General features: G+C 41.7%; 1 protein-coding gene across 1 annotated transcript in view; it reads right to left on the bottom strand.

Moving 5' to 3' along the window:
- b3gat1b (beta-1,3-glucuronyltransferase 1 (glucuronosyltransferase P) b) overlaps positions 1–18,370 on the bottom strand; it is a 37,886-nt gene extending 19,516 nt beyond the window's left edge. Inside the window, exons 1-5 of the mRNA XM_077195677.1 lie at positions 18,297–18,370; positions 8,608–8,726; positions 5,359–5,864; positions 4,988–5,284; positions 2,867–3,649 (exon numbers count right to left, since the gene is read on the bottom strand). Coding sequence (XP_077051792.1) covers positions 3,563–3,649; positions 4,988–5,284; positions 5,359–5,864; positions 8,608–8,719 — 1,002 coding nt within the window. The 5' untranslated portion in view covers positions 8,720–8,726; positions 18,297–18,370 and the 3' untranslated portion in view covers positions 2,867–3,562. Of the gene's footprint in view, positions 3,650–4,987; positions 5,285–5,358; positions 5,865–8,607; positions 8,727–18,296 lie in introns of the transcript that reaches the window.
- Positions 18,371–27,804: the final 9,434 nt, after the last annotated feature.

Raw genomic sequence — 27,804 nt, 5'->3', positions numbered from 1 at the left:
TATTTAGGAGAACTCTTAGTGGTAAGATCAAATGTTTTGTGAATACGGCCCCTGGACTGCAGGCATGCCAGTCAAGCACATACCTTCTGGTGTAGTGTATCTAGAAACCACTCTGTTGGGGGCCTGGCATTGTCTTGCTTCCCAGGAAAGGCGTCATCTGTTTTGTCAGCTTTGTCTGTGTTGTCTTTGTATCATGTCTCTATGTTTGCTATGCTTGAACATATGGCTTTGTGTTAGCCATATGCTCCTCTGTTCCTGCCTCCTTGTTTCCCAGTACCACGCCCTCTTGTCTAATTAAAGGGATAGTTCACCCAAAAATGAAAATTCTGTCAGTAATTACTCTCCCTCATGTTGTTCAACCCAGTAAGACCTTCGTTCATCTTCGGAACACAAATTAAGATATTTTAGATTAAGTCTGAGAGCTGGATCACTCCTCCATAGGCTTCTTCAAGGATTGAAACTTGCCGGCCTCGAAAAGTTATTAAAGACATCGTTAAAATAGTCCAAGTGACTACAGTGGCTCAATCTTAAATTTATCAAGTGACGAGAATACTTTTTGTGCGCAAAAACAAACAAAATAACAACTTTATTTCAACTATTCATTTCCTTCTCTTTGTGCCTCTAGTCAGTTAAACTAGTGTGATTGCGTAGTGCTATACGTCACACGCAGGCTCACTATTGGCCGACGCTGGTCATGTGTGTGATGCGTGTGACGTACAACACAGAAGCGCTGCGCTGTTACACTAGTGAACTCACTCGACGCCCACAGAGAAGGAAATCAATAGTTGAAATAAAGTCGTTATTTTAGTTTTTTTTGCGAACAAGAAGTATTCTCGTCACTTGATAAACGTAAGATTGAGCCACTGTAGTCACTTGGACTATTTTACAATGTCTTTAATAACTTTTCGAGGCCGGCAAGTTTCAATCCCTGAAGAAGCCTATGGACAGGTATGGAGGAGTGATCCAGCTCTCAGATTTAATCACAAATATCTTAATTTGTGTTCCGAAGATGAACGAAGGTCTTACGGGGTTGAACAACATGAGGGAGAGTAATTACTGACAGAATTTACATTTTTGGGTGAACTATCCCTTTAAGTCCTCGTTTGCCTGAGTGTTATCACCTGTTCCTCATGTTCTCTGCTCCCTTGTCGAGTCCTCGTTTGCCTGAGTGTGTTCACCTGTTTCTTGTCTGAATGTGCTCACCTGTTCCTCTTGTTCTCCGCTCCCTTCATATGTGTTCTCTTGCCCTCATGGTTTGCCAGTTTTGTTGTCATTGAGTGTGTTGTGCTACCTGTTGCTTTTCGTTCATGGTTCCAGTTGTGGATAGTGCCTGGATATCTTGTCTTTGTTGTGTTCCCTGTTTGTTCCAGCCCTGCAAGCTGGCTGCTTCCTCTCTCTACCAAGCAGCGAGACCGGTGCACTGACTGATCGTTCCCTGTGAGTCTATCTACGTGTGCTGTATTATCCTGTCTGGCTCTTGCTGCATCCATTGGCATTGTGCTGCACATCTACCTCAGAACACCAGTGTGTTCACCATGGGCTGGTCTCAACTGCCAGCCTCTCGGCTTGCCTGACATTGTGCTTTGTGTCCTGCCTACTGTTTGGACTATTATCACCTCCTCACCCACTATCTCTCGTCTTGTCAACTGTCTTTCAATAAAACCTGTTAACACTCATTCTGCACTTGAGTTCTCTCTCATAGATCCGTAACATCATGTCTGTATAATCCCAATACACACCTCCACATCACCGATGCACTCCCATACAATGACAGATGTTTGCTTTTACACCTGTTGCTAATGAAAGTCTGGATGGTCCCTTTCGTCTTTGGGACTGAGAAATCATTCAAATTTTTCCAAAAAACAGGCTGAAACATGGTGTTAAGTGAAAATGGTTTTGCAAAATACTCCCAAGCCAATGTGTCTATTTAACACAGTAACATGATCGTTTCATATCCAGTGCCGTCTGAGGGCTCGAAGATCATGCACAGGGTTTTTCTTGCCTTGCCTTGCATAGCCTGGGATTTCTCTGGATTTCTTTTCACAATATTATGTATTGGTGAAAGACCTTAATACTTTGCAATCTTGCATTCAGAAATGTGATTTTTGAATTGTTTGAGCCTTTGGTGGATGCTCCTTAAACCCAAACACAATCCCCTCACCTATTACCAATTCACCTGCTAATGGTGGACTGTTTCAAAACAGTTTAACTTGGATATTCTGTAATCCTTTCACTTTTATTTTTCCTCTGTCCCAACTTTTCAGGAGTGTGTTGCAGCCATTGAAAGCAAAATTTCTTTATATTTACAAAATACGATTAATTTTGCCAGTGAAAATATTGATTTTTTTTCTTTGTACTTTTGTGAGTTACAAGTTTCAAGAGAATAAAAAAATAAAAAATCATAGTTTATCTATTTGATTGCATTTCACATAATGCCCCAACCTTTTCTGGAATTGGGGTTGTAGTATATAATGTGTGAGTATTTTGGTTTAGTTAATTTTGTTTAATGTAAATTCTCGTCAACTACAATGCCGTTGAATGGTATTCTATGCCATTTTAGTCAAGAGTAAAACTACAAAACACTATTTTAATGAACAAAAAGTTATACAGTATGTTACTGTTGGATTGTAAAAGTGTTATTAATTGCAATGATCCTAAGTTTTTGTTAATGCATTGCAATGATATTATCATTATTGCAAATTCTATTTCTATCCAAATTGTATCTGAAATTCCAAATCAAATCATCATAGTAAAGCACTCTTAGAATGGAAGTTTTCCAGAGCATTTTTCAAGTTGTTGTGCAGCAGTCCAATGTCTGGTATACACTACCCGATTTAACATGTGACATTAAAATGTTACCATGGCATTAAAATTATGTTTTTATTGTGTTAGTTTAGTAAAATCATCTGCTGAAGTTTATTGCAGGTATATTCATTCATGCATCTAACTACGCTCAGTCAACTTGCTCTCGAGACCGGTGTTTTGTCCACTCCAATATGGCGGACGGCTTACATAGAGTGGCCCATAGAAACAGCCACTAACATAGCAGAATCTATGTTAATATATATATATACTGTATATATGGTTCCAACACAACAAACTCACGCAGAAACATGCGCCTTGTTGCTTGGAGACACATGACAAATTAAAATAATATCCATTCTAAAATCAGCTCAATATACATGTTTGATATCTTCCAACTTAAATGAATTATAGTCTCAAGTTAGAAAATCAGAGTTGGTGGCCTCCAAGCAAGTTTCATTAAAATCTGTCAACTCCAACTTCCTAAAATTGGTTGACTGGCTCTGACTTTTGGCAGACTACTCCAGACTGCAAACGGGGCAAAAATCTGGGCAAAAGTCGTAGTTGTTGCGAAGCTTTCAAGAGTTTGACTCTTTACAGTTACTTTAAATTCCTTTAGTGAGGGTGTCTTAGTCAAATACTGCAGTCTGTCTTTGACAAGGAGACAGTTTAAATTCAGTGCACTGGATAATTCTTTCTTGCTGTCGGTCCAGTTGACAGGATACATCAGTATTGAAAAAAACAGCACGAGAGCAGTTCATCATACTTCCACGCTGGCATTTGTGAAACCTTTTTTCCCTTCATTCACAAGCAAGGGTCTTTCTGTCCGGGTGTGCCAAACCAGTACCTGAAACCATAACCCATTTTTCTTTTACAACCCTTTTAAATTCCAAAAACAAAAAAGAAACTGAAATGATTTGGAAAGTGTGGCGAGGGGGGCGTGGTTTTGCGAAGTCTGTAGCGGGAGAGAAAGGAGGGAGCCGCGCGGTGAGTAAGTAGGTCAAGTGCAGATGATGAACTCCTGTGTCTGATTGCAGTAATTGGCATGGAGAGACCGCATATAAGCCGGCGGGAATGAGAGAGCGGGAGAGAGAGCTGGACTGGGACCTCGACTACTGCTGCCTGCCTAAAAGACTGCCGAGCTGTTTGCATCGTGTCTTTTTTTGTTTTTCTTGTGCTGTGTCACGCTGTGGCTCGGTGAATGCGCTACTGTGCGCCTCTTTTCGTTTTATTTTCATTTATAAATAAACGAGAGTCCCAGTCACGCCGATCCCTGTCTTCTCCAGCTACGGCCTCGGCCCCGCCCCTACCTCTCAACAAAATGGGCCCCCAGGACGATCCGGAGGCCTTCCTGGATCTGTTTGAGAGGTCCGCCGAGGCCCAGGGATGGCCCCCTGCGGACTGGCCAATGCGGCACATCCCCCTGCTGTCCGGAGAGGCACAGGTGGCCGCACACCAACTGCCAGTCCAGAATCTCCTGGTCTATGAAGACCTGAAGCGTGCCATCCTCCAGCGGGTCGGCCGGACCCCAGAGCAACATCGTCAGAGGTTCAGGACACTGGGCCTCGAAGAGTCCGGCCAGCCCTTCGTTATGGCACAACAGCTCCGGGACTCCTGCCGCAAATGGCTGATGGCCGACGGAAGCGACGTCGAGGGAGTCATCGATAAGGTGGTACTGGAGCAGTTTGTGGCGCGGCTTCCGAAGAAGACCGTGCAATGGGTCCAATGCCACCGCCTGACGTCGCTGGGCCAGGCCGTCCAACTGGCGGAGGACCAGATGGTGGCGTGCCCTGGGGTCGGCGAACCCCTGTCATCTGCTTCTCTCTCTCTCTCTCTCTATTCCCCCTCTCTCTCCAGTCCCCTGTCTAAACCTGTCCCCCTTTCCAGGTCTCGTGGGGGGCTTATGTCCCGGCCGGCGCCGAGGTGGAGAACGGGGACCCCGGCGGAGCTCCTAGGGCCCCTCACCGGGGGGGTGGCTTCGACCATCGGCCACTCCACCTTACCAGCCACGCCGCTGCTCTCTCCACACCAATTACTGCAATCAGACACAAGTGTTCATCATCTGCACTTGCCCTACTTACTCACCGCGCAGCTCCCACCTTTCTCTCCCGCTACAAACTTCACATAACCACGCCTCTGTCGCCACAGAAAGGTTATGAAGATTCAGGTTTAGGACTCGACTCACCTTTGTGCAGTTGGAGGCTTTGGGTTCCAGGTCACTGAGAGTGATCAGATCCTGGAGCAAACTACTCTCCTGGTATCCACCTTTTACCCCATTTAACTTAAAGTTCGCCTGAGGTTTGCTGAAGATGAGCTGAAGGTTCACTGCAAACCCAGCCATGTCAATGGCGAAAGGTCGACGAGGGTCAAACACCGTCCTCCATCCGAAAACTTTGCCTTGAGAGTTGATTTTGGGGGACTCGTACCGGAGACCTCCGACGAAGGCGACCGGCCAGACAGATGCTTTACGAGTCCAGCGCATCTGCGGTACAAAGAGGACGGAATAGGAAATATGAAAGGACACAAACTATGAACAGCAGATCAAATGTACTGTACCTCCTCAAACAGCTCCAAGCTGTAAGTGTTGTCATCATCTGCAAAATACACGACTCCTTTATGACCCGAGCTGTGGTTGATGTTCTCTCTCAGCCAGTGGAGAGCCAGGTTCCTCTGCATGGTGCCACGAGGAACACGACCATGTTTGGGCTTCTTTAGCGCTGTGAGATTCTGAGGCGTCTCTATGTTCAAGTGCGTGTAGTTCAATCCAGTGTTCTCCAGCAGTCTGGACACCAGCGCCGTCCTCTCCGCCGCGTCCTCCACCACTAGCCAGTGAAGGTTGGGGACGTGTAGGAGAGTGTTGGTGAGGCGGGTCAACTCTGCCTTCTGGACGGGCCTCCTGTAGGTTGGAGTTATTACGTGAAGAGTTGGCAATGCATCAGACCAGGGTGGAGAGCGGCTGTGGACGTACTTCATCTGGTCGACCTCAGTGATGTGCTTGTTTTCTAAGATGCAGGGCTCATGAAGTCTAACGTTTCTTGCTTTACTGACCCCACTTCTGTTATCTGTCCATCAAAAATATAAAAAAATACCAAGAGTTTAGAGTAGGAATGCACAATATATCTGTAATATACATATATATATATATATATATATATATATATATATATATATATATATATATATATATATATATATATTTTTTTTTTTTTTTTTATTTTTTTATTGTTATCAGTTTTGATGGATATTGGATATTACTGGATATATATAAATACTATTGTGCATTTTTATTTTGTGGCACATCCAGTGTCATGGTACACAATGCTTGAAGTTATTGAACAATAGTCATGTGGCATTTTATATCAAGCTTGTCAAAAAAAAGGGCATCACTTGTCTGCAACCGTATAGTTAGACGCATGTATGAATATCTTTATATCTGCAATAGACTTCAGACGATGATTTTGCTAAACTAACTAAATACAAGTCGAAGGCATCAGTGTACACGACATTGAAAAATTACCATAGTAAAAGTAAAAACATTAAAAAGTACCACAGTAAAAACCTGTAATATTGAGTTACTACATATGAAAACACAAACCGACACATTCTCTCCTGTGAAAGGTGAGAATGTGGCATCTACATATACATTAGGTATACATGCCCTCAACCATAGATACTGTATGTATAGGTAGATTCCACATTCGACCGGTCCGACACACTTGCACGCCCGCCATCTTGGAACGGTTAGTGTGTCATGACACGGTCAACGTGATTTTGCCAAGTAAGACATGTTATTGGATCAACATGTTTTGTTGACCCTGAAATAACATTCCTGTCCCAAAATTTAGTTCATACCCTATCCCTATCCCTAAACCTAACCTAAACCTTTCAATAAGGAACTAGGCAAAGCTAGACAGACTTTCTTCTCGAATATTATAAACAGCAATATAAACAACACACGCACTATTTTTGCTACTGTAGAGAGACTGACAAACCCCCCAAGCCAGATTCCCAGTGAAATGCTCTCAGAGAGCAAGTGCAGTGAGTTTGCTTCTTTCTTCTCTGAGAAAATCAATAATATCAGAAAGGTGATCCGCTCATCCTTGAGTTGCGCTGGGGTCAGGCAGATCAGACAACAGCCTGAGAAAGTAGTCACTATCTCTGATTTTGAAGAAATTGATGGTAACACTTTGGAATCACCTGAAAAATATAGCAAGAATTAGATGTTTTGTTTCCAGTCAAGACTTAGAGAAACTTGTGCATGATTTCATCACCAGTAGGGTGGATTATTGTAATGGACTCCTCACTGGCCTTCCCAAAAAGACCATAAGACAGTTGCAGCTCATATGAGCAGAACCAGAACATATGAACACATCACACCAGTCCTCAGGGCTTTACACTGGCTGCCAGTTACATTTAGGATTGATTTTAAAGTATTATTACTGGTATATAATTCATTCAATGGCCTAGGACCTCAATACATTGCAGATATGCTCACTGAATATAAACCCAACAGATCACTCAGATCATTAGGATCACATCAGCTAGAAATACCAACGGTTCACTAAGCATGGCGAGTCCGCTTTTAGCTACTATGCCAGCCGCAGCTGGAACCAGCTTCCAGAAGAGATCAGATGTGCTCCTACAGTAGTCACATTCAAATCCAGACTCAAAACACATCTGTTTAACTGTGCATTTACTGAATGAGCACTGTGCCACTGTTCGTCCGACTGTTTGCACTGTATTTTATTTTATGTTTTAAATTATCCTGATTTCTTTTGATTATTTCTGTATTTTATCTTTTACTCTAAACTGTTTTAATTATTCTGATTTCTTTTGATTATTTTAATTTCTTCTATGTAAAGCACTTTGAATTACCATTGTGTATGAAATGTGCTATATAAATAAACTTGCCTTGCCTTGCCTAACCCTACCCATATCTTTTCCCTAAAATCAGAGGGAAATCGATCACTGATCGATTGCTGATCCTGATCGATTGCTCGTGTCTGCCTTTGTTGATTGGAAAGTTGTTCCAGGATCAGCAAAGATGTTGATCCAGGAACATGTGGTACTAGGTGAAATCACGTTCACCTTCATCACTCAACATTGCACAGCTTCTGGTTGCGAAACGGCTGAGATTTCAATTCCCGAAGAAATGGGATAACCTTTCACAGGTGAGATTGTGTTGGTTCGTTATTTTATATGTATTAACTCAATATTACAGGTTTTTATTACATTTAATCATTTAACAGAAGCTTTTATCCAAAACGACTAACAAATTAGGAGTGCAATCGATGCAATCCTATTAACAATAGGGCAACAATACGCAAGTGTAGTGACCAGTCCCAGTTAATCCAGCATGTAACAAGGTTGTTTTAAAAAAAATAGATATAGAGTAGTAAGTGTAGTATTAATGGGTCAAGTGTTGACGAAAAAGATGCGTCTTTAGCAGTTTCTTGAGAATTCTTGGGTCATAGGCATTGGGAATAGGCAGGTCATTCCACCAGTTTGGGACAGTCAAGATAAAGTTCTGTGAAAGTGATTGTGTGCCTCTTTGGGATGGCACCTTATGATATTATGGTAACTAATTAAAATTATCCGCTGAGATGTATTGCAGATATACCTCTGGTTTCACAGACAGGCTTAAGTCTAGTCCCAGACTAAAATGGAAATGATTAACTGGATGTGCGTCCAGTTAATCATTTAACGGCATGTGCCAGTGTGCCAGTGGCACCATAGCGTAAGATACCATACCACAAAATTTCTAAATGAACTTGTAGCATTTGAAAGAACGATCTTAGTATTTACCCCTCGGAACTGGAAGCAACGGGTTGCCAGCACGCTGGTGCCAAAGCGTGAGGAGTAAAGTCCATGGTACAACAATCAAAACGAGTGCCAGGAAGTCCTTTGTCTTCGGCATGTCTTACCTGTGGCAATAAGTCACCTTAGTGAATGGTATTAAACTGATACCATTTTTAATTACAATTTAAGCTTTAAACGATTAAGAAAACATGATAATTGAGATAATGGTCTCAATTGTTCTGTTAAAAAAGGGGAATTTGTGAGGAGGAACAATGAACCAGTAAAACCAGTCAAATAAAGCAGTTTACTTAAATCCCCCAAAGGCATTTATTTAGCCTACTAACCAGATGAATCCGACGAAAACAGCGTAACATTATAACTTGCATCTGCACAAAATAACGCAAATGCACAAGTAAACATGAACTTAACTCAGGTTTTACGGTGTGTGCTTTAACCTTACACCTTAATATTTATTATCCTCAGGTTAGGTAGAATAAGTCAAATCTGACCTAAATCATAAGCGTTCAAATGGTACTTACAACTTGTTCAGAAGACTTCTCTGTGGTTTAGTTCTTGCTCAAGGTTTATTAACAACAATACTGGTAGACAATTTCTTGCAATTAGTATAATAGTTATTTATTAATATTCCAAAAATAAGTTAAACCAAAATTAATAGCAAAGTTACAATATACAGCAAGGTCTAAATCAAATGTACAATCATCTGGGTTTCTGGCGTTGAGAGATACCGCTAAATCGGTATCTGCCTGTTCCGTCTTCTTATCAGTCATTTATACTCAAACAGTTCACTACCGAAGTCAGACTCTCTTCTGTTGTCATCAACTGGAGAGCTGCCAAGACTTCCATGACCCTTTTAAGGTGTTTCCGATGTAGTCTGCCAACAATCTTCTTGGCTCTATTTGTTTTCCATGTCTTCGTCTGTAAAATATACCTTATCTACAGCATTACATTTTTCTTAAAAGCAATTCATATCTAATACATACATGCTCTATACTCTAAGTTACTTAATATAAACATCTACTACTTTTATAAGGTTAAGTATACATGCATAGTAATTGGTATTATTTTTTGTATATAATTTCCAATACATTTTCATGCAGCATTACTACTTGGGTTACATAAAAGTACTACTAAACAAAACAGACATTAATCAAGACAGAGTAATTGCAAATAATCATCTTCATTAACACTCATGTTGTAAATAAGCTCTTTGGGAGATTTTTCCCCTACACATCTGGCTTAAGTTTACCTGGTTAATCTAATTATTTACCCGGTTAATCACACAAATTATTGACGTTTATTATTGTGTTTACAGCTTGGCTGCTCTGTTCCTGACCAGAGTTCATTTATTCATCTTCCTGTTGAACATGTTTGTCTGAAATCCTTATGACCTGCCAAACCATAGAGAATATTCAGTATGAATGCTGTGACATTCTGACCAGGAATACATATCTGTGACATTTATTTGTTCTAGTTATGCTCTTAAATATTTCATTATTTATTCTAGATTTTTCATTATTTGAAATTGAACATCAAATGATTACTGTTCATGATATCTAAGTCTAAATGTGAATATGTGTCTCAATTATTCGCATGTCTCAGTTCCTGATGGAGTTGGCTCGTTTTTGAACCTATGCTGCCAGCCCCTGACCTTTGCCTGTTTGATGTACGATTCTTGGATTGCCTTAACCAGTGTGGTGTGTTTGAGTTTGCTGCCGCCCTTGCCACAGGCTTTTGAGTTTTATGACTGCTTTCCTTTGTTGGCTTACCTGTATCAATAAAATACTGCAGATGGATCCGACCGCCTCAGCCTCTTCGTTACAGAAGACTTCACCACAACAGGATACAGCAGATTTCCATCGATTGGCCTCCGAGGTATCCGTATACAATCCGTATCCGAGGAATACAAGCGAATGTGCTGGCCGCCCATCAGCAACAGTTGGTAAAATTGACAAATCTCACCGAGGAGCTCGTGAGATCCGTCCGAGCGCTATCCCCGCCGAGCGCGGCTGATAATCAAGCTCCGAGTCCAGCTGCACCTGCTCCCGTTCCTCCTGCCGTGAGTAATAATTCAAACCACCCTAAATTATCCCTCCCCGAGAAATTTGATGGCTCACCCTCTACTTGTAAGGGATTCTTGCTGCAGTGCAGCTTGTATTTTGACCAGCAGACACAGTCCTTCTCCACTGACGATAGCCGCGTTTCCTTCATGTGTTCTCTACTCACCGGCCGGGCTTTGGAGTGGGCTACTGCACTCTGGTATGGAGGTCAGCTCTCTTTCCCCTCTTATGATGAGTTTCTAACCCAATTTCGAGAGGTGTTTGAACATTCTGGGGAGGAGAGGATCCAGGAGAATTACTGCTCACGTTACGCCAGGGGAATTCTACCACAGCAGACTACACACTCTCGTTTAGGACTCTTGCAGCCCAAGCGGGATGGGAGGAGGAACCTTTAAAGCTCCTGTATCGCAAGGGACTTAACCCGGATCTTCAGGGAGAGCTGGCGTGCCGCGACGACGGTAAATCTTTGAACCAAATTATGGAGCTCACCATCCGCCTGGACAACCTGATTCGCTCCCGACGGAAACCCATCAGATCCAGTCTCTTCGAGTGTGCCTTCCCCAACGCGGAGTCGGAACCCATGCAGATTGGTTACACACGCCTCTCTACAGCGGAACGGGAGAGGAGACGCCGTAATCATCTCTGCATGTATTGCGGAGAGGCCGGTCATCTGAGGGCCACCTGTCCAGTTAATCCAGCTCAAGAATTTCCGCTGCGGTGAGTTTTAATCACTCTTCTAAATTATTCTCTGTTGACAGTTCTTTGAAAAGTAACGGAGAAACTTTAAACATAAGAGCCTTGATCGATTCTGGAGCTGCTGGAAATTTTATCGACCTTGCATTTGCCAAAACTCATCGTGTTTCTCTCCTCGCATGTGAGTCTGGAGTGACCGTGGAAGCGCTGGATGGTCGCCCCCTGGGGTCTGGAGAGGTACAATACACCACGCAACCCCTCACGCTCAGCTTCGGGACACAGCATTCAGAAAATATACAATTCTTCACGATTCACTAACCTATGCATCCTGTAATCTTGGGGCTTCCTTGGCTAGTGAGACATAACCCCCAAATTTCCTGGTCTGACGGGAGAATATCCAGGTGGTCCGAATTCTGTCAGATCAACTGCACGACTGCTGTCCAAGGTACTGTGCTTCACAGCGCTGCACTCAAGGGAGTGGATTTTCTGGAAATTCCCTCCGAATACCACGATCTAGCCCTGGCCTTCAGCGAAACTAAAGCTTCTCACCTTCCCGCTCACCGTGCTGGCGACTGTGCTATTGAACTTTTGCCTGGGGCCGTACCTCCACGCGGAAGAGTTTACCCGATGTCACAACCTGAAACAGAGGCCATGAGGGCGTACATTGACGAACAGCTGGCTAAAGGTTTTATCACTACCTCTACATCTCCGTCTCCGCCCGATTCTTTTTCGTTAAGAAGAAGGATGGGGGTCTTCGGCCGTGCATTGACTATCGTGGTCTTAATGAAGTGATGGTCAAATACCGCTATCCTCTCCCACTGGTCCCAGCAGCCCTAGAGATGCTCCGTACTGCCCGCTACTTCACCAAGCTGGACTTAAGGAACGCTTACAACTTGATTCGCATACGGAGTGGTGACGAGTGGAAAACGGCGTTTTCTACTACATCCGGGCACTACGAATATCGGGTAATGCCGTTCGGCGTTTCAAACAGTCCCTCCGTTTTTCAAGCTTTTGTAAATGACATTTTCCGGGATATGTTACATCAGAGAGTTATCGTCTACATTGATGATATTTTGATTTATTCTGATTCCCTTGAAGAGCATGTCCAGGATGTCCGTGCAGTCCTCAAGCGCCTGATCGATAATCAGCTCTATGCCAAGCTCTCCAAGTGCGTTTCACCAGACACGTATCTCCTTTCTGGGCTATATCATCAGCGCGAACGGAGTCCTAATGGATGACAACAAGGTCAGTGCCGTGGTGAATTGGCCCCAACCTTCTTCAGTTAAGGAGCTGCAGCGCTTTTTGGGCTTTGCTAATTTTTACCGCAGATTCAGCCGCAATTTCAGTGTAATTGCAGCCCCTCTCACATCTCTGCTTTGAGGGGGGGGTAAATATTTTAAGTGGACAGCGGCTTGTACTGCGGCCTTTGCTCAGCTCAAGGAGAGATTCACTTCCGCTCCTATTCTCCGTCACCCGGATCCTGAGAGGGAATTCATCATTGAAGTGGATGCATCGAACACAGGAGTGGGGGCTATCCTGTCTCAGCGGTCTGGGGATCCGGCGAAAATGTTCCCATGTGCTTTCTACACTCGTAAGCTTAACTCTGCTGAGCGCAACTAAGAAGTGGGAGATCGCGAACTTTTGGCCATGAAGTCCGCCTTTGAGGAGTGGAGGCACTGGCTGGAGGGAGCTCGTCAGCCCTTCACAGTGCTCACTGATCACCGGAATCTTGAGTACATCAGGTCAGCTAAACGTCTGAATGCTCGCAAGGCTCGCTGGTCCCTGTGCTTTTCAAGATTCGATTTTAAGATCACCTACAGGCCGGGCTCCCAGAACGGCAAAGCTGACGCCCTGTCCCGCCAGTTTGACGGTCCTTGTGAGAAATCTAAACCTGAACCCATTGTTCCCACTATTCTAATCGTGGCTCCGGTCCAATGGGACATCATCTCTGAAATCACTGCGTCTCTAAGTAGTCATCCCGCTCCACCTGAATGTCCCGCTGGCCGTCTCTTTGTTCCTCCAGGGCTCCGCCACCGTGTGCTTCAGTGGGTTCACTGCACCCCCAGCGCGGGTCATCCAGGTATCGCAGATACTATACAGCTAGTCACCAATCGCTTTGGTGGGTGTCACTCCAGACTGATGTCATAAAGTTTATCCATCAATGTTCTGTTTGTAACACTGTTAAATCCTCCCATCTCAAACCCGCTGGACTGTTACAAACTCTGCCAGTACCACAGCGCCCCTGGTCGCACATCGCAGTGGATTTTGTTACGGATCTGCCTCCCTCACAGGGATTTACTACTATTCTCTCCGCATAGACCGTTTCTCTAAGTCCTGCCGTTTCATACCCCTGACCGGCCTGCCCACGGCCTTACAAACTGCTGAGGCTCTTTTCAACCAGGTGTTTCGTCTCTTTGGTTTGCCCGAGGACATTGTCACTGACCGCGGTCCCCAGTTTACCTCCCGTGTCTGGAGAGAGTTGTATGCCAAGCTCAATATCAAGGTCAGTCTAACGTCTGGTTACCATCCTCAGACCAATTGGCAGGTTGAACGTCTGAACCAAGATCTTATTCGTTTTCTGAAAACGTACTGCCACCAGAATCAGCAGGACTGGAGTCGCTTTCTGGCCTGGGTGGAATATGCCCAGAATTCTCTGTTAAAGCCTGCCACTGGTCTAACTCCTTTTAAATGTGTTTTTAGGTTTCCAGCCTCCCCTCTTCCCGTGGGCCGGGGAGCCGTCCGACCTCCCAGCAGTAGATGCTTGGCTCCGGCGCAGCGAGGCCACCTGGGATGCTGCTCACGTTCACCTGCAGCACGCCGTCCGCCGTTATCAGCATCAGGCAGACCAGAGGAGGCGTGGGGGTCCCAGGTATCGACCCGGCCAGTGGGTGTGGCTTTCTGCGCGAGATCTCCGTCTCAAGCTCCCGAACAGGAAACTGTCTCCTCGTTTCGTCTGACCATTTAAAATTCTTCGTCAGATTACACCAGTTTCTTTTCGTTTGGCTCTCCCTGCTCATTACAAGATCTCACCTACATTTCATGTGTCCCTTTTCAGACCCGCTGTCGCCCCCAGGAGAGAGAGGAGCCGGGAGGAGGCCGCTCCTGTGCAGACTCCCCCCATTGAGGTGGATGGTGCGGAGGCTTTCCGGGTGCGAGAGGTCCTGAACTCCAGACGTCACGGCGGGGAGTTACAATACCTTATCGACTGGGAGGGGTACGGTCCCGAGGAGCGCTCCTGGGTCAGGTCTCAGGATATCCTGGACCCCACATTAACAGCTGCTTTTCACCGGGACCATCCAGATCGCCCTGCTCCAAGACCCCGTGGTCGACTCCGCCGTCGATCAGGTCCTCGCTTCCGGAGCCGCTCGCAAGGGGGGGGGGGGGGCTCTGTCACAGAACGCTCGACGACGCCTCCTGGTTTCACCAGATCCCTCTCTCCTATGTATTAGGACTTCATTTCCCACTATCCTTCCCTTCGCCCCTTCATTGCATCAGTATCACCTGTGTACCCTTAGCTCCCCTTTATCTGGACTGCTCTGTTCATTGTTCATTTGTGAAGTCTTGTTTTACCTACACGCTTTCTCTAGCTCGTTTTTCTCGTACTGCTCTGATATTTTGACTTGGACTCCTAACTCGTTTTTTAACCTATGCTGCCAGCCCCTGACCTTTGCCTGTTTGATGTACGATTCTTGGATTGCCCTAACCAGTGTGGTGTGTTTGAGTTTGCTGCCACCCTTGCCAAGGGCTTTTGAGTTTTATGACTGCTTCCCTTTGTTGGCTTACCTGTATCAATAAAATACCGCAGATGGATCCGACCGCCTCAGCCTCTTCGTTACAGAAGGATGCTCGATTATTGAATACATTTAGATCATGGTTATTTAAAAAAAATACTCATTGACTTTTCAAGCAACATCATGCATTTATTAAACTTTAAAAAACCTTTATATATTTTAACTGGAAAACAAATAAAAAATAAATGTAAAAAATTAGGAAAATAAAATAATTTCGAAATAATAAATCAAAATAAATATGATCAGCTTTGTTGTAGTGAAATTCCTCGACGTACCGAAAACTCCTAAAAAACATAGTAAATTATATTCAAAAAATCGAATTATTTTTAGAATATATTTGAACACAAGAGATATTATTTCAGTTAGACCAACAGAACACAAAAGGGGACATCAATGATTAGCCTAAATCAGTGCTTCTCAAACATGCCCAGGGCTGTGTTCGATAACGCCCCCTATACCCTCATCGACTATTCCCTACATTAGTCCACTAATATATTTCACTCGAGGGAGGGAATGAGAACGAGTGCCTGAATTCAGCCGCTGCCTCTGCATAGTTTGTGCTTGCTGTTTGATAATCATTTGAAACTGGCAGCTCCAGTATGATTAAAAGATTTATCTTGAACTCAGTCATGGGAACTATAAACCTTAATTAAACCATTTATTAATCAAGTAAAAAGGAATTTATACCTGTATGATATTACGCCTTAGCCACATTGGACCAGCGGGTTGGAAAATGGACGGATGGATGATTTTGACAAACACTGGCCTAAATACAAATCGTGCCTGACTGTTAACAAATTGCATTTATTTTTAAACTATAAAGTTTATAAAATTATAAAATCAAAGGTTTTAACCTACGCTCACTGGCCAGTTGTAGTGTTAATCTTCACACAGTTTTAGTCTTTTCACTAAAATTTGACTTTTTATTTTAATTTTAGCAGTATTAGTCATTTATTTTGGTAAAATTTTCTTGGAATGGCAAAATGGCATTGAATACCAATCAATGGCATTCTAGTTGACAAGAATTGAAAAAAAAAATATATATATATTTATATAAATAAAACATAATGCTCAGATATTTTATATATTCATTTAAACGTGTATCAGCCCTTGCGAAAACGAGTATACACTATCACAATACAATATTGTGAATTATTTTATGTTTTATTACATCTGAGCTGTGATGGATTTTTTAATTAATCATAACTAAAATGTATTTTTCTTGCAGGATTAACAATTATGCTTTTGAAACCTGAAATGTCCCCAAACACAGTCAGTCAGTGTGTCTGAATCATGTTCAAACATAACAAAAAGGAAATTAAACTAGTCAGATCTCTAAATTTATAAACTCGTGACTTTGAGTTTTGAGTGAAAAGTGAAGTAAATCAAGAATTCCAGAGTTTGCTTCTAGTAACAGAAGGGTTTGCTGAATTATGCAAATGAAGAACCAATCTTATTGTAGGAAAATTATGTAATGTATCTTGTCACCTTTGCCATGCTCCTCTTCTATAAAAACTGTTGTATTCTTTTTGCTGGTGGAATTCTCTCTGAAATTTGTCTGAGATCCTCCAGCCGTGATTAAAGCATATTCGAAGGCATTGTCTCTGTTTAGTTATTGCAGCGCAGCAAGTTAGTGGAGCACTAGAGTGATAGTGTTTAGGGGTCAAGACGTTGGTAATAAATATAAATGAACGTCGTTTAGGGGCGTCGATTAGGAGATTAACCAGGTAAACTTAAGTCAGATGTGTAGGGGAAAAATCTCCCACAGAGCTTATTTACAACATGAGTGTTAATGAAGATGATTATTTGCAATTACTCTGTCTTGATTAATGTCTGTTTTGTTTAGTAGTACTTTTATGTAACCCAGGTAGTAATGCTGCATGAAAATTGCTGCATGCTTCATGTATTGGAAATTATATACAAAAAATAATACCAATTACTATGCATGTATACTTAACCTTATAAAAGTAGTAGATGTTTAACCCTAACTTAGAGTAGAGAGCATGTATGTATTAGATATAAATTGCTTTTAAGAAAAATGTAGATTTAGGTCAAACTATTGTGTGTACGTCACAGTAAGTCACAAAATAATGAGTGCCGCCAGACTGGAGTCTGAAGAAGCCACTGAATTGAGGTTGACAATTCAAAATCTTTACCAGAAATGTATTGAACATGTATTTGATGAAATAAATGTTGTGATGTTATTTCCATCGCGAGGTGGATGGCCATGATGTGTTTTCCTACATGGTTGTTTAAGAAATGAAAAGCTACACACTCCATCAGTTAGGGTTAGAAGAACTGTTGGCAAACATATAACATGCTAGAAACATAATAATCACTGCAATAATGATCCAGTCATAGACTCTTAAGCATTTGCCTATTTAAATCCAAACTTTTTTTATTTTTTTAAATATTTCTATATATTCATAATATTATATAAAAACCTATATAATAAGAGTTTAATATTTTTCCATTTATACAACATGGAAGTACTTACATTGTACTGACATTATGCTAATTTAAATCAAACACATTGCATTCAACAGTAAAACATAAAAGGAAAAATAAACATTAAAAAATGAATGTGGAGGAATGTGCTTATTTGTCATTAAAAAAACAGCGTAATGCAAACAAATCTTTTCATTATGGACATGATTTCATGAGATTCATTCATAATGTTCTCCAAAACACTGTCAAATAACCCAAACTCCTTTACATTTCCTTCACGATCAATGGTTCAATCTTTCTGAAGATCCTTCATAAGCATCCTAATCTTCTGCCTGTCCCCATTTCTTATGCAAGAGGGCCAGATTCACTCCTTACTTGTTTAGACAAACATTTAAACAACCAATAAAAAGGCAGCACTGCTTGGTGCCTCACACTTGTCTCAGGTTTTATTATTGTGCATGTGTCCCATAGGGAGATATGGATGTGTTGCGAAATTTGTCTGAAAGAGAAAGCCGGAGCTCTATGTATTCAGGACTACTGAAGCTTGCATAAAAAACAATTTCACAATTTCTTCAGAATTTTTAGACCTGTGACAATAAAACATTTAATCACCATACATATTTTGCATTTAAGAAGAAAGCATATCACCATTTAAAGAATGTTATATTAAAGCCCAAATACTTACATATTGCATCTATCTCCTGTTGACTTGACGCAACCATTTACACACTGTATCAATCAGAAATCCTGCTAGCCTGTGAGAGAGAAAAGACAATAAGCGACGGAGAGAGAGAGAGAGCAGGGGATGAGAGGTCATCCCTCCGCAAGAATGCTCCACTCATTCTGACAACAAAGACTGTAATTGTGGATGCTGATGTGAGATGGCAGCAAAAACAAAGGGCATCAACAACGTCACCAACTGAAATTCCCAAAACATGAGGAATAGAATAATATTACCTCAAGAATGAGGCTTTGTTTTACCAATGTTTAGTTTATAAATTCATAGAGCACATTTAAAAACAGAAACAGCAGATGTTGAAACCAAAGTGCCGTACAACAAATAAAGAACATACTTACAACATCTGAAAAACCAACTGGACAAATGAAAATGATACACCCTCAAACAGAACTAAAACATAAAGAATAAACACGATTATTCTTATAAAAGATTATATAAAAGATTACACGATTTTAGCCCGATTTTGGCATGATCCGTTTGACGTAAGGTGTCGTGGGGATTCGTAAACGACAACGGACAATCTTGTAGGGTAGACTGAGTACAGTTCAGACACTTATCTCAAAAAATAGATACTAAAAACAAGTGAATTTTCACTGGGCACAGTCTGCCCTGCCCGTTCACTCCTGTATGACAAGATCAGCTGGTTTTAGACGAATGGTCCTTCTAACCCCCCTCTGGTCTTTCCTGTCCTTCTGACCCCCCTGAAGAGTTAAAAAGCTCATATCTGACCATTTCTTCATGTGTGTGTGTGTCTTTGCTCATGCCATGTGCGCAAAAGTCTGCATCTTCTGTAAAGAAAAAAAAAATTTCGAGGTTAAGTACACATAGTTTATTTCGCCTGCTGTGCTGCCGCATCTGCCCTGGCGCTTCCTGTCGAAACAATTCTTGTTATTAGCATACTTGCAGACGGCAATTTTGAGCGGGGGAAGAATGGCTTCTTACAGGACTTTACCCAATCAAACCCAGTGTCCTTCCAACATTTATCTTCCCACCTGTGCGATGGCTTTCATCAAATGTGGACCCCTTAGTAAACCATATTTGGCAACTATTATCATCCTCCTCTTGATGCAAGACACATCTCGTGCATCAAACATAATAAGATTCTGTTACATTTATCAGACGCTTTTATCCAAAGCGACTTACATTTCAATGTACACATTTACTTTCTTATCAGTTCTTGCTTTCCCTCGGAAATCGAAACCCATGACCTTGGCGTTACAAGCGCCAATACTGTTTGAGCAACAGGAAAAAACGGCAATATTTATTTGGTAACATTTGTTTGGATAAAGTTTGCTAACCCAAACGTTGTCCTTCAGCTAAATTTCCTTTAGACATCTATCTCTGCCTCTGAAACAAAAATATTACTTTATCTTCTTATCAAATTGTTTTACGGCACTGGCCCCTTCTCACAGCGTATCCTGCTTTTCAGGCCTGTTGTTGGTCTCGCAATTCAGTCATCTACAAACATTCTCCAGGTCATCAATTGGTCAGGTCAGGTTGTGATGTGCACACTTCGTCAATGCCAGTCGAACTACAATCTCCCCCTTTTTACAATACATAACTGTTAAGGGCTCTCTGGATAATCTGATATTTACTTAGCCTACGTGTTTGTTGCTGTCAAATCTATAACATTTTCTCAACACATGACTGACGGCTATCTACAAATTCACAATTCTAATTTACACATCAATAATTAAACCTGTCCAGAAAGTTATTCAAATCTACTGCACATCATAAATGACCAAAACAATAATTAACAGACAGAGCTCAATGATCCATTAACTTAAAGCTCGTCCTATGTTCAGTGTTTCCTTCTCATCAGATTGACTCAAATTTCTCAGCTTACTTTCAAATTTGTCATTTGCGTTAACCTTGCCTTTTTTTTTATTCAACACCGTAGCTAGACTAACAAATAAACAGACATCACCAGAGCAAAATATTCCGTTACAGTATAGTAGTAATGATTTTATGAATTTCTTCAATGAGAAAATAGAAATCATCAGAAACAGAATTGTAAATGTACAATCTTTTATGGTGTCTTATGATTCAGCCTCAATTATCGCCGCTCAAGAACAACTACACCGCTTTACAACTATAGGACAGGAAGAGTTAAATAAACTTATCAATTGCATCTAAACCAACAACATGTTTATTAGATCCAATACCCACTAAACTACTGAAAGAAGTGTTACCTGCAGTGGAAGAGCCTCTTCTCAATATTATTAACTCGTCTTTATCTTTAGGTCATGTTCCAAAAATATTCAAACTGGCAGTAATAATTAACAAACCGCAATTAGATCCAAATAACTTAGCAAATTACAGACCCATTTCAAATCTTCCATTTATGTCTAAAATTCTAGACAAAGTTGTGTCCGCTCAATTGTGCTCTTTCTTGCAAGAAAATGATATCTATGAAAAATTTCAGTCAGGATTCAGACCGCATCATAGCACAGAAACTGCGCTAGTTAAAATTACAAATGATTTACTTTTAGCTTCTGACCAAGGCTGTATCTCAATACTAGTTCTACTCGATCTAAGCGCTGCGTTCGACACTATCGATCATAAAATACTCTTGGATCGACTACAAAACTACACTGGTGTTCAGGGACAGGCATTAAGCTGGTTTAGATCGTACTTATCAGACCGTTATCATTTTGTCTGTTTAAATGGGGAAAAATCAAAGATAACGTCAGTAGACTATGGAGTGCCGCAAGGATCGGTGTTAGGCCCTCTGCTATTCTCAATATATATGCTGCCACTTGGTAATATTATAAGAAAACATGGAATTAATTTCCACTGTTATGCTGATGACACTCAATTATATATCTCATCACGACCAGATGAAAACACTAACTCATCTAAATTGACAGAGTGTCTTAAAGATATAAAATGCTGGATGAAGTGTAATTTCCTGCTATTAAATTCAGATAAAACGGAGGTATTACTTATTGGTCCAAAAAACTACCCACAAAACCTCGTACAATACAACTTTAATTTAGAAGGATGTCCTGTTACTTTATCCACTACAGTAAAAGACCTGGGTGTTATACTAGACCGCAACTTGACTTTCGACAATCATATTTCATATGTTACAAGAACAGCCTTTTTCCACCTTAGAAACATTGCTAAGCTACGTAACATGCTATCTGTCGAAGAGACGACTCGACGCCTGTGAAGAGACGACCCAACACCTGCGATGAGATGACTAAACGCCTGTGAAGAGACGACCCAACACCTGCGATGAGATGACTAAACGCCTGTGAAGAGACGACTCGACGCCTGTGAAGAGACGACTCGACGCCTGTGAAGAGACGACTCGACGCCTGTGAAGAGATGACTAAACGCCTGTGAAGAGACGACTCGACGCCTGTGAAGAGACAACTCGACGCCTGTGAAGAGATGACTAAACGCCTGTGAAGAGATGACTAAACGCCTGTGAAGAGACGACCCAACACCTGCGATGAGATGACTAAACGCCTGTGAAGAGACGACTCGACGCCTGTGAAGAGACAACTCGACGCCTGTGAAGAGATGACTAAACGCCTGTGAAGAGATGACTAAACGCCTGTGAAGAGACGACCCAACACCTGCGATGAGATGACTAAACGCCTGTGAAGAGATGACTAAACGCCTGTGAAGAGATGACTAAACGCCTGTGAAGAGACGACCCAACACCTGCGATGAGATGACTAAACGCCTGTGAAGAGACGACCCAACACCTGCGATGAGATGACTCGACGCCTGTGAAGAGACGACCCAACACCTGCGATGAGATGACTAAACGCCTGTGAAGAGATGACTAAACGCCTGTGAAGAGATGACTAAACGCCTGTGAAGAGACGACCCAACACCTGCGATGAGATGACTAAACGCCTGTGAAGAGATGACTAAACGCCTGTGAAGAGACGACCCAACACCTGCGATGAGATGACTAAACGCCTGTGAAGAGATGACTAAACGCCTGTGAAGAGACGACCCAACACCTGCGATGAGATGACTAAACGCCTGTGAAGAGATGACTAAACGCCTGTGAAGAGACGACTCGACGCCTGTGAAGAGACGACTCGACGCCTGTGAAGAGACGACTCGACGCCTGTGAAGAGATGACTAAACGCCTGTGAAGAGACGACTCGACGCCTGTGAAGAGACGACTAAACGCCTGTGAAGAGACGACTAAACGCCTGTGAAGAGACGACTCGACGCCTGTGAAGAGACGACTCGACGCCTGTGAAGAGACGACTCGACGCCTGTGAAGAGACGACTAAACGCCTGTGAAGAGACGACTCGACGCCTGTGAAGAGATGACTAAACACCTGTGAAGAGAAGACTAAACGCCTGTGAAGAGACGACTCGACGCCTGTGAAGAGACGACTCGACGCCTGTGAAGAGACGACTCGACGCCTGTGAAGAGATGACTCGACGCCTGTGAAGAGACGACTCGACGCCTGTGAAGAGACGACTCGACGCCTGTGAAGAGACGACTCGACGCCTGTGAAGAGACGACTCGACGCCTGTGAAGAGACGACTCGACGCCTGTGAAGAGACGACTCGACGCCTGTGAAGAGACGACTCCACGCCTGTGAAGAGACGACTCCACGCCTGTGAAGAGACGACTAAACGCCTGTGAAGAGACGACTCGACGCCTGTGAAGAGACGACTCGACGCCTGTGAAGAGACGACTCGACGCCTGTGAAGAGACGACTCGACGCCTGTGAAGAGACGACTAGACGCCTGTGAAGAGACGACTCGACGCCTGTGAAGAGACGACTCGACGCCTGTGAAGAGACGACTCGACGCCTGTGAAGAGACGACTCGACGCCTGTGAAGAGACGACTCGACGCCTGTGAAGAGACGACTCGACGCCTGTGAAGAGACGACTGGACGCCTGTGAAGAGACGACTCGACGCCTGTGAAGAGACGACTCGACGCCTGTGAAGAGACGACTCCACGCCTGTGAAGAGACGACTCCACGCCTGTGAAGAGACGACTAAACGCCTGTGAAGAGACGACTCGACGCCTGTGAAGAGACGACTCGACGCCTGTGAAGAGACGACTCGACGCCTGTGAAGAGACGACTCGACGCCTGTGAAGAGACGACTCGACGCCTGTGAAGAGACGACTCGACGCCTGTGAAGAGACGACTCGACGCCTGTGAAGAGACGACTCGACGCCTGTGAAGAGACGACTCGACGCCTGTGAAGAGACGACTCGACGCCTGTGAAGAGACGACTCCACGCCTGTGAAGAGACGACTCCACGCCTGTGAAGAGACGACTAAACGCCTGTGAAGAGACGACTCGACGCCTGTGAAGAGACGACTCGACGCCTGTGAAGAGACGACTCGACGCCTGTGAAGAGACGACTAAACGCCTGTGAAGAGACGACTCGACGCTTGTGAAGAGATGACTAAACGCCTGTGAAGAGACGACTCGACGCCTGTGAAGAGATGACTAAACGCCTGTGAAGAGACGACTCGACGCCTGTGAAGAGATGACTAAACGCCTATGAAGAGACGACTTCGACGCCGGCGATATGTTATGCCCTAAATTACTACATGATTAACTAACTGTATTTTTTCTATGTACATTTCTGAAATGCACTTTCTGTAAAGCTGCTTTGAAACAATATGTATTGTGAAAAGCGCTATACAAATAAATTTGAATTGAATTGAATTAGCCATCTATAATGCTAAAACACTTTTTCCAGAGGTTAATGACACACACACTATTCAGACAGAATAGCTCCTCCTTAAACTCGCACAATTTTAATCTTACATTTTTCCTGTTTCTTTTATCTAATGTTTTTTTCTTAACCAGTTTCAAACGCATGTCTGTTTATTATTCATTTGATTTTAGAAAAGTCAGCTGTGTTGCTTTGGTTCCTTATCAATACTTTGCTTCAGTTTGCCTTGGCTGACTGATAACAGAAAGGCAGAGTACCCATCCCCCTTCCTTCACTCAGACAGGCTCTCTCTCTTTCTCTCTTGAACAAACTAATACAATTTTCAATCAGCCTCCTAAGACTTTATTTTAGACAGAATGTAAATTCCTTACACTAAACTTTGACCACAGTTATTCAGACTTTTCTCAGATCTACAAAGCTGTCTTCATCTTTAGCCACCATCATGTCCTATAATGGTCCTTTGTCATGCCCGATACCCTGACATCTCTTAGGGCAACTAACATCATAAAAAGTTTTGTTACTGCAACTGTGGTCTGTATGTTAATGAAGTTTAGACACCCCATTGCCTGATAAGGTTCTCTGTGTCCCACACCCAGTCCCATTCTACAATTGACTAGTATTTGCTCAGGATGTGATCAACCCAAATGCTGAAGAAACAATATAACTTCACTTCCTCCATCTCTATATGATAATTAAGCCATTTTGGGGATGAGCTCATTCTAAAAGTATATTTGGGAGTGGACTCTGGGTCAAGGCAGACTAAAATTTTATAGTCCTCTCTCTGATGCTCTTGGCCCAAAGTAGCATCACATCCACTCCCTTCGCACAGATCACACCTCCCTTCCCTGGTGGGCCGGTGCCCAGTGGCGGTGCCGCCCGGCCTTAGGTTGTCCTCCAATCGCCATCGGAGAATCGTACCCGTCTCTGGGTCGACACCTCATTCACGCTGGTTACAGCTCCATCCAATTGGGCAGAATTATCAAAGAGTATATCAATATGATATACAAACTTCTTTCTTGGGTGTGGGTGAGAAGACATTCAAGAACCATCACAGTCAGTAGGAGTGTCCTAAAACAACAACAACAGTATTTAATCACTAAAATAAACTAGTCAAAATATCTTCTATCGTTTAAGGTCTGCATTATTATTTTAAAGGGTAACTAAACTCTAAACCAACTTTTTTTAGTTAATGATCTGTAAGAATGGAGCTTCATAAATGCTGTACTGTACTGTACTGTAATGCTGTGAAATTCGAGTTACTTTTTTGACATTTGTGTATAAAGTGTTTTAATTCTACAATATATGGTGTAAAAACGTCTGAGTGCTGCCCTCTTCAGGTTGAACGGTGGCTACTGCAGTTGAATTTTCCTTTTTTTTTTTATTTTTTTTTTTTTTATTGAAGAAACATGTAAATATACAAATATATTCAGGAGAACATAAAAGAGGTAAAACAAAAGACAAATTATACAGAATAATTCCAAATTAAGTAAAAAAAAAAAATAATAATAATAATAATAATGATACAAATAAAATAAACAATATATAATATAAAGCTGTTTAATCCTGAATATCAGAGCCATTACAAAATAATTGTTCATATATGTTCAGGAATCTATCACATTTTTTATTGCTAGTTAAATTAAAAGATTTAAGCAGTGAGTCTACTTCAGCCAAAAAATGTGAGAAAATAGGAAGTAATCCCATAAATTTCTGTTTATGGATGAAGAATTTGCCAAATAAAATAAAAAAATTAAAAATGTATTCTTTGGATGTGTGGGAATCAGTATAATAACAAATAATATCTTTTAAATTAAAGGAGTGTGCATGAATGGGGGTTTTATTTAAATGAGAAAATATGCTAGACCAAAATTTCTGAACCAATTTGCAAGAAAAAAATAAGTGTATTAATGTTTCATCTTCGTCACCGCAAAACGAACAGGTACTAGAAATATCAATATATTTCGACACCGTTGCATTAACAGGATATATCTTATGTAATATTTTAAAGTGGACTTCTTTGGTCTTGTTAGGAATAAAATATTTATGTGGTAATAACCACGCTTTTCTCCATTCAATATTGCCAATAGAGGCAGCCCAATGGGATCTGCCTCTAGGGCAAATTAAATCTCTTTTTTGAAAAATCCGGCGAATATGTTTATTATTGCATTTCTTATCATAAATACTAATGCCATCCAATAACAAAGCTGAATCCATCATATTATTTTGGTTGTATAATAAGTGGCTCTTAACCAGTTGCACTAGACCTGTAGGAATAGCTTTAAGCACAGTACTGTATTCTTTAAAAGGAATAGGAAAGTCATGGATAGTCATGAAGCGTTCATAAGACAAAATATTACCAGAATTGTCAAATAAAGAAATTATATGAATTAGACCTCTATTAAACCAATTAGAAAAAAAGAGAGATTTGTTTCTAACAGTTATATTCATATTATTCCACAAAAGAGTTTTATGTGGGGAGAAATTGTGGATGTAACACAGTTTCCATGCAAGAAGAGCTTGCTGATGAAATTTAGATAGTTTAACCGGGAGTTTATTGTACATATAATTACATTTTAAGATAAAAAGGAGGCCTCCAATTTTATTAAAGATGAAATTAGGAATGAAAAACCAAAAAGAATTTGAATTTAGTAGACATCTTCTAATCCAATTGATTTTAAACGCATTAATAACGTTGTGAAAATGTAGCACTTCTAGTCCCCCATCACTTCTACAATTGGAAATCACTTCTTTTTTAAGTTTATGAGACCTGTTTTTCCATATAAAATCAAGAAAAATTTGATTAACACTTTTAGCAGTGCAGTCATTCACAAATAAAGAAAGTGATGGATACACAAATCGAGAGAGACCTTCCGCTTTAGATAAGAGGACCCTCCCATAGAGAGTTAGGTCTCTTTGTAGCCAAAGATTAAAAATATTTTGGGTTTTCTTAATTCGACTAGAAAAATTAAGTTGTTGTCTGTCTACTAAATTTTTTGTTAAGTGAATACCTAAATACTTAATTGTGTCTTTAACTGGAATACCCTCAAATGACGTGTCATCGCATTTATGCACCGACATTATCTCACATTTTGACATATTTAACTTTAACCCGGAAGCACATGAAAAATTTCTAACTATCTGAATGGCACTGGAGAGTTGAGTTTTATCATGTAAAAAAAGAGTGGTGTCACCAGCCAGCTGCGAGATTTTAATTTCCCTATCAAAAAAGGAGATACCTTTCAAGTTCTGATTGTGCTTAATACTCAGTGATAATAGCTCAGTAACCAAAATAAATAAAAAGGGGGAAATTGGGCAACCCTGTCTGACACCACGCTTTATATCTACTAATTTCTTTATAAAACATTTTAATTACATTAACAAAGGATTCCCCAAAACCAAACAGTTTGAGAGATTGCAGAAGAAATTCATGCTCAATGGTATCAAAGGCCTTATAAAAGTCTAAGAAAAGAATAATGGCTTTAGAGTGTACAAATTCAGAGTAATCCAACAAATCTAAAACAAATCTTATATTATTGCTGATATGTCTACCTTTGACAAATCCTGACTGTGTCTCTGCAATAATTTGGTCAAGCTTAAATTTCAATCTATTAGCATACACCAGGGCCAATATCTTGTAATCAATAGTTAAGAGTGTTATTGGTGGCCAATTATCAATTAAGAGAGGGTCTTTTTCAGGTTTTTGAATAAGGGAGATTATACCCTGCTTCATTGAAGTACTCATTTCCTTCTGAGCAATGCATTCTTTATACATG

The sequence above is a fragment of the Siphateles boraxobius genome, unplaced genomic scaffold, assembly GCF_051911475.1.
Source record: "Siphateles boraxobius isolate OS27281-9 unplaced genomic scaffold, OSU_SipBor_1 34, whole genome shotgun sequence".
Lineage (NCBI taxonomy): Eukaryota > Metazoa > Chordata > Actinopteri > Cypriniformes > Leuciscidae > Siphateles > Siphateles boraxobius.
Note: the sequence above shows the minus strand (reverse complement) of the source record. Positions and strands in the feature narration are given on the sequence as shown.